This window comes from Sinocyclocheilus anshuiensis, unplaced genomic scaffold (assembly GCF_001515605.1).
Source record: "Sinocyclocheilus anshuiensis isolate Anshui unplaced genomic scaffold, SAMN03320099.WGS_v1.1 scaffold1581, whole genome shotgun sequence".
NCBI classification, from domain to species: Eukaryota; Metazoa; Chordata; class Actinopteri; order Cypriniformes; family Cyprinidae; genus Sinocyclocheilus; species Sinocyclocheilus anshuiensis.
This window is the reverse complement of record NW_015540988.1, coordinates 1,113,661-1,121,393: the sequence shown is the minus strand read 5'-3', so window position 1 is coordinate 1,121,393 and position 7,733 is coordinate 1,113,661. Positions and strand designations below refer to the sequence as shown.

General features: G+C 38.6%; 1 protein-coding gene across 1 annotated transcript in view; it reads right to left on the bottom strand.

Annotated features, from left to right (window-relative positions):
* The window catches only part of LOC107690203 (leucine-rich repeat-containing protein C10orf11 homolog), a 106,613-nt gene extending 100,601 nt beyond the window's left edge, over nt 1–6,012 (bottom strand). The window contains exon 1 of the mRNA XM_016488457.1: nt 5,966–6,012. Within this exon, the coding sequence (XP_016343943.1) occupies nt 5,966–5,976 (11 nt within the window). The 5' untranslated portion in view covers nt 5,977–6,012. The remainder of the gene's footprint in view (nt 1–5,965) is intronic.
* Between the last annotated feature and the right edge of the window lie 1,721 nt (nt 6,013–7,733).

Here is a 7,733-nt window from a genome sequence, read left to right as displayed (position 1 = left end):
TTTTGGACACACGAATGGGAAAGTGTCCAAACTTTTGACTGGTACTGTACTATAATATACACAAAGAATATTTTTTTACTCCCTAATATCGGTATCGGCCCCAAAAAAACCCTATCGGTCAGGCTCTACTAATATATATATATATATACACACACACACACACACACACGCATTTTAATGAATGATATTAATGATATTCAGACATTAAGAGTAGCTTTAGTGACATTAGGTGTCCAAATACTTATGGAAACGTAGTAAACCCTTAAACCAAGAATGTGTCTCCTATTTGAAAGCATTATATAAAAAAATAACTCAAAGGAATTTAGACCACTAAAAAGAAGCAATTAATTAAATCAATCACCGCAGTTTATCTTTTTTTAGCACTGATGGCCTCAGTCAGCATTCAGTTTAATTACACAATAGTTGCTAACTGAGAGAAATGTGCTCTGTGATCAGCTAAATCACACGGTCCTGACACACAGCTCAATAGGGCCTTCAGGAACAATACAGCCAGTCTCATCGACCACCTCTCCCAAGCATCCAGGAGTATCATTTAGCCAAGAGTGATAATTAGACGCAGAATTTACTGAAAACTGTCAATGGCAGTGTCAATAGAGGGACTCTCAGCATCCATCATCCTGTGAATCAATGGCCATTTTCAACTATGAATTCAAGAAAATGATAGCTTTCAAATAAATGGCCAGAGAAGGAAACACGAGACTCCTTGGGGACAAATGAAACAGCTCAATTTCCCCCCTCTTGGAGTCGCTCGACGACCACCTCGCTCAATGGAAAAGGTCGTAGAACATAACGTCGGGAATGTATTCCAAACAAGATGTAGAACATCAGAGGGACGTGACAGACAGGCTCAGGCCGGCCTAACATGCACCAGGTCTGTATATATCTCCACCCTGACAGATTTAAGAGCAGGGTCAGCAGGTGCTAGCGTCAGCAGGAATTGAAGGTCAACGACACGGTCTGGACATTAAAAATAAATGTAACTGTCACGTCACAAAGAGCAAATGAACAGAGTGATGTTGGAGGTAATCTTAAGAGGGGCATAAAGATCAGTGAGGCCCGGCTTTCAGCCTGAAAATGAGAAGCACTTAGCCAATAACGAGAGCCTAATGAGGATTCCTTTAACTGCGAGCGCTCGCTCTTTGATTGAAAAAACATTTGTCTTACAGTAAAAGTCTGATTCATGTGTCATTTCTATTGTGGATGTGGGCTCAGTAATAACCACATAAATCAGTTCATTCCAAGTTAGTGGAATGAGACTTGCTAAAATAACATCATAATGCATTTGAACGATCAAATGATGTGGTAATACTGTCCTATCCACTCAATGCTAGTATTTTAAGCATGAGCATTTTACAGTTTTGCGGTGTGTGTGAGCTTTGGCAAAGACGCGGCACTTCTTCATTTTGTTGTGATGGGCAAAACTCTCACTATGCAATTACTTTTCCAGTTACAAAGCTCTCTAGATTCAATCTAGGGCCTAGAGTCTGGGTAAGATGAACCCTGGACTAAACTGCTGCCACAGATAATGCAAGCAAAACGCTAAATTCATAGTTACAGTGATAGCAAATGTCTATCGTCCATATAAAACATGTCACCTCTGACTATTCACACACTGTTCCCTATGACTGAGGCTCTCTGCCTTGCTGTCTATATCGTCTACATTGGCAGCATAACCTCATAAGTGAGTAATTTAGAACACTCTGTCTCTCATAAAAAATTTATTTCTCACATAAAGCACAAGAGAGACTCTGCAAAAATCTATTTAAATGGAGTCTGATGTTAGCATGTTGCTTTACTTACTTTACTTTTAGTCATTTAGCAGACGCTTTTGAGACCAAACGCGATTTCAGCACGTCTCCACAGTAAACAAAACAAGCGTTTCCTAGCAACGACAACTGCGCTAAACACAGAGACAAGAAATAAATACACTTACAAGCTGCTTTAAAATTCTGCTGATTGACTGCTTCTCATAAAGAGTATTTCTTTACACTGTTTTGCTGGCGCTTGAACACACTTTCCTGTTTATCACAACAAATGGCCAAGCAAAGCGCACGACACTGACAAGGTACGCGATACAGTTGTTAAGCTAAAACCATGATACTCTAACAACCAAGATTCATAGCAAACACATATTTTGTTTTTATTAATACTTTGCTATAAAAATTATAAGTAGGCTTATAATCAACATTTCTCTTGCCTCGTCCACCATCTTGAATCCCTTTTTCAACAGATCACTGAAATGCATTATGGGACTCCATGAAGGCTAACTTCAAATTTGGCTAAAAGCAGGAACACTACACAAAAATATGGAATCAGAAATGGTTGTTTTTGCAAGAAATTAATACTTTTATTCAGGATAGAAGCATTGAATTGTTCAAAGGTTACAGTAAAGCTGTTCATAATGTTACATAAAAAGATTATATTCCAAATAAATGTTTTTCTTTTGAACGTTCTATTAATAAAAAAATCCTAGAAAAGTATTATTAAAAAAATTATACATATTAGAAGGATTTCTGAAGGATCATGTAAAATATATTCAAATTGAAAGCAGATATTTTAAATTGCCATAATATTTCAAAATATTACAGTATTTTTGACTAAATAAGTGCAGCCTTGGTGAGTATGAGAGACTTTTTTTCCCCTCAAAAGTCTTACCGACTACAAACTTTTAAATGCTAGTGGATCTTAGAAGTCAGTATAATTGTTCGGATCAGCCTTCACGCCTGCAGTCTGCCTACCCGCTTGATTGCCCTCTACCTAGGTAGCTCAATAGGTTTTGGAATACAGCCCGAGCCTTTTGTTTTCTGTAGTTTGACATTAAAGTGTATGAACATGACCCGTATGCAGCTAAACTCTTATTAGAGCGTGGCTCTTAATGACATGACGAGCAGACAGCTTTTTTTATGACCTCAGTCTCAACTAGGCTTAAACCCCGTTCCTCAGGATGACAAAGAATGAGTGTTCCAAGAAGAGGATTCATCAGGAGCCAGAGAGGAGTCATATTTAATCCCCCTGACGGCAAACTTGCCATCAGCTTTCCACTGACAGTGGCAAAGGAAAATGATTTGGGCAGATCAATCACTTGACTCATTGGTGGCTAGTCTCGGCTCCTGCATGCTTAAAAGGCACCGCTGACAGATGCGCTCCAACCGGCTGATTAAAGGCCGGCGTCGTCTTGCTAACCTTTCATTTGAGGGATGGTTGTCGCTGAGTGACAAATACTTCTCTGTTGCGATTCAAGGCGAGGATATTGACATTCAGATTCGCCAGGCGCTCTCAGGAACAGATGTCAGAGTTGGCAAGGAGGCTTGACAGCAACAGCAGGTACGGTGGAGCTCGAGCGGCTGAAAGACATGTGCTCCTGGCCCTGACGGTGACAACACTCACAACAACTACAGGTTTTTTTGTTTATCTCCCGGCCGGTCTTCACCCCTTTTTGCTTCGAAATTACCATCAAAGCACATCTGCTTGTGCCTTCACCTTGACCTGCCTTTCTTTTGGTCCGTGTGACTCTGGGAGTAACGGTGTGAGAGGGGTGTGAGGAGCGTGTCCTCTCTACCCAGGGCTGAGACATGAGTGAACACGTGTCCCACTCACCGCTGGGTTAAGAAATCCCTCTGCTAGCTCTGCGGTTGATGCACTAATGTCATCTCTGCTGGCAGCCATGTAAAAGGGAAGTAGTGGTAACAGATAGGATATCAAAGTCAATACGCCTGTTGTGCTAAGCCCAATCCCACTGTCCCATTTGAGCTGGCAGCTCTCTGAGAGCCGAGCAGAGCCATGAGACGCTTTCGCCTTACATGCAACTCGATATGCCAGATAAAGAGAAGGGAAAAAAAAATTTAGCACATGGATGCTGGCATCGAGGGCTTTTGGGGTATGTATGTTAAAGACTCTGGCCAACACGGAGCGAGGCATAAAATATTAATCGTCCATGTTTAGTGAAAACACAGCACTAATGCAGCACTAATGCACAAACATCCACACTGAAAATCTGGGCTTTAAAATTGTAAATACATTTTTGGAATTTCTAGAATCCAAACATTCTTGAAAATTTAAAAAGGGACATAAAATAAAGATTCTGCACTATTTCTGTCACTATAATTAAAGTAATAGTTTTCAATTGTATGTTTTGCACAGATTTGTTATATTGAAAATATAATTTATTGAAAAACAAGTATTTTCACTAGTCGTCTCAATTTTTGGACATCACTATGTTATTGTGCCAATGTGCTACATTTAATGCATTATCCACAGTATGACCCATTTTGTCCACAATATGGCACAAATTCACACTTCCAAAAAATAGTTTAAGTAGATTATTCTGTTTAAACAAGAATATTGCAAAAGTTTCAGGGCGCAGGCCTATGTTATAGACTTCAGACATTTGAAGTGATGGCAGTTCAGAACTTTGGTAAGAAGCACCTGTGATGTAACTCCAAGCCTCTTTAAAGCTGCCAGTCAGTTAACACATTCCCTGGAAAAATAACACCTCAATGGCAAAGCAAAGTTGAACACCTATTTTTTACTTAAACACATTTTTGGCTCAAACAAACTTCACTTAGTTTCACAGTGTGGCGTTGAGTGGGTGTGGGTGTTTAGAATGTCAAAAAAAATTAGCTATTTTCATAAAACACACTACAAACATTTTGTACAGTCTCAAAAATGCAAACCAGACTACCATAATTTCAAAATAACTTTTTTTGGCCACCGTAAAACTGAATAAATTAAGATTTCATTTGGGAAGAGATGCAGAAATGCTAGAGCAAGGAACCAGATGTTAAGGATTCAGATGTCATGTTGTTTTTAATATAGTGAATGGGGTAACTGTTGAAATAAAACAAACAATAATTTGGGTGTACGAGCGGCTCTGGGACTGTGAGGTTCGGCCAAGAAGCTCCAGTTGGGGACATTACTAAAGCTAACGCAACATTTGTCTGTGGTTGACGATCCATTTTTCCAAATTAAACACCTTATGATGAAACATTTGCTCGTGTTCTCATAAAACTGAAATACTCCAAAGGATTAGCTTGGAGTTTCTACACTTAAACATATTATATTATCCAGTACGTTTATTCTTTCCAGAGCCGCCTTTATGTTCTGAATAAAGGACATAATTACAAAAAGACAATCTTTAACTTAAGAGACTGGACCCAACACGTTTGACCTTGTTTTGAAGTGGTTTAAAATAATGGCATTAATAGGCTGTTTACAAAACTAGTGCATCATTAAATTGAACAGGTTTGCTTTTACGAAGCTCCATAGTACTTAAACACCGGTAAGAAACTTTCAGGTTGTGAGGGATGGCAACGCCCACACACTTTCTGCGCTTACAAACACGCACTTGCACATTTTCCTCATGGCATGACGAGAAATGTCTGTCAATCATTTCGAACAAGAGGGTAGTCATACCATCTTATCAGTGTCAATCACTGCATTGAGCAGCTGTGAGCTCCCATAATTCCCCGCACAGCTGCCTCAAAAAGGAGGTGCATATATTTGGACATCCCATCCGGCAAAAAACAGCTCGGGTGATAAAGGTACTTATAACCCTACATATATTTATGGATACCATTAAAAACAAAACCGCTATAAAGAAAATAGCTGACTGTGGAGTAAAAGGCCCGAAGGACCCAATTTCCTCCTGAAGTACCTGATGGACACAGTGACAAGCAGATTGCTTTCCAGCACCAATTTTTGGAGCATGTGAAAAATGGGGCCGCATGCTGGTATGTGGTCCAAGATGACTCATAAATCTTCCTTTATCTCCTCTGTGGTGCTAGCAGAAAAGGATGAGTTGCTTTTTTTCCATCTCATTCACATGTCTATCTGTCTGTTATCCATGCCCTTGAGCAAAGATTACTGATGCCCTGCCTTTGATATATGACACATCTCACAGTGCAGCTTTTCATCCAGTGAATTAACCCAGAAAAAAAATGCAAACCTGACTGCCATCGGCTCCCAGGCTTCCTCGCTATTCTTTTGTGCTCCAGAAACCCCCCACCTTCCTTATATTGAGCAGACGGGCCAGAGAGCATTATGGGTACACAAGTTTGGTGGCAAATTGTTTATCTGACCTCTGCATATCTCTGCATTTTATAATCTGCTGTGTGTCGTTCCTGTGTCATACTCGCAACAAACTGAGCCTGTCAGTCGTAGGCTGGATTTCATTTTCCTTTTTATACCCCCCAGCGGTGAGGCGCTAAGAGGGCGTTATACCTAAAAACACAGCATACGCTGGTAGGACAGTTACATAAAAACAATGGGTCTCATTTACTAATCTAAATTTATGAGTGAAATCTGCGTACAAACATTTTCATAAACAAATCATGATTCATCAATAACTTTTGCACTAACATGCATTTTAAATTTACAAAAAAAATGCAGGAACACAAAATCACTTACTCTGGGTGACCTCATGTATATAATGTACACTATCACTTTCAGTAAAAGAGAAAGAAAATGTGTGTTCTAGCTCAAGATGAGCTATATGTGTGAATTTGGTGGAAATTTTTAGTGAAGTAAAATAGTATACATTTTAATGCAATACACGATTACTGTACAGATGCATCTCTAATATTAGAAACTGAATGAGTTAATTCAAGACTATCTTTAAGCACACTGTCTGTACCTTTAAAAATAATTCAGCACATGATGTAACATTAAGCAAAGCTCCAGTCAAAATTATGTGTCGCTGTGTTTGACAAATGGGACTACCGTTTGCTTCGTACCTTACAAAGTCTAAAATAATATATTAACCAATTACTAGAGTGCCTGAGTAGCTTGCATTAAAAAGAAATATTATTTCTTCCTTAGAGCAAGACTTCATTAACCCTATTCTAATCCCCTATTTACATTTAGAGGCTTAAATGAAACTAAATAAATTGCTTCAAGCTCAGACGAACTATACATATTTTAATATAACGCTAATCATTATGAAAGTTATCAAAGAAGTCATAAATAAAACATCAGGCCACTAGAAAAGTGCAGCAATCCATTATCATAATGGAACTGCCCATGATCTATTTCATTAACATGCAGTCTTCAACCCAAATAAATGTATTATTTGCCCTATGAGAGCAAATCCATTTACAGGACAGCAAATGTTAACATCCTGTAGCCTACAGTATAAGCATGATGCATCAGCATCAATAGAGACCTCTGCCTTATCCCCCAAACTGTTGTCAAGGTAGAAAAAAGAAGCCTATGCTAAACTACACATATATATTTGCTGAGCAGTGCATGATTGCTTTATATTAGCATAAGCTACTAGCATTTGACTGAGTCACATTACTAAAATAACTCCAGTAGTAAAATGCAGCGGATAGCGAGGTCAAAATGTTGTTTTACTGCCGTTATTCACTTTCAGCCCTGAACTAATGACACTACTTTGCACTGTTACGCTAATCACAGTCCTGTATCTATGTTATGCTACTATGCTATTAGCATCAACAACACTTCACTGAGTTCAACTGGCATTGCTTAGCTGCATGTTAATGGCTTTATAACATGAATTCTCTCCATATATACACAACAATTAAAAAGTTTGGGATCAGCAAGAGTCCCCCCCCCCCATTAATTTTTTTATTTTTATTTTAAAGAAATTAAGTTTTTATTCAGCAAGGACACATTCAACAGATCACAAGTGACAGTAAAGACATCTAGGCCTATAATATTTATATTTTAAATAAAAATATAAATAACTTTTAAAA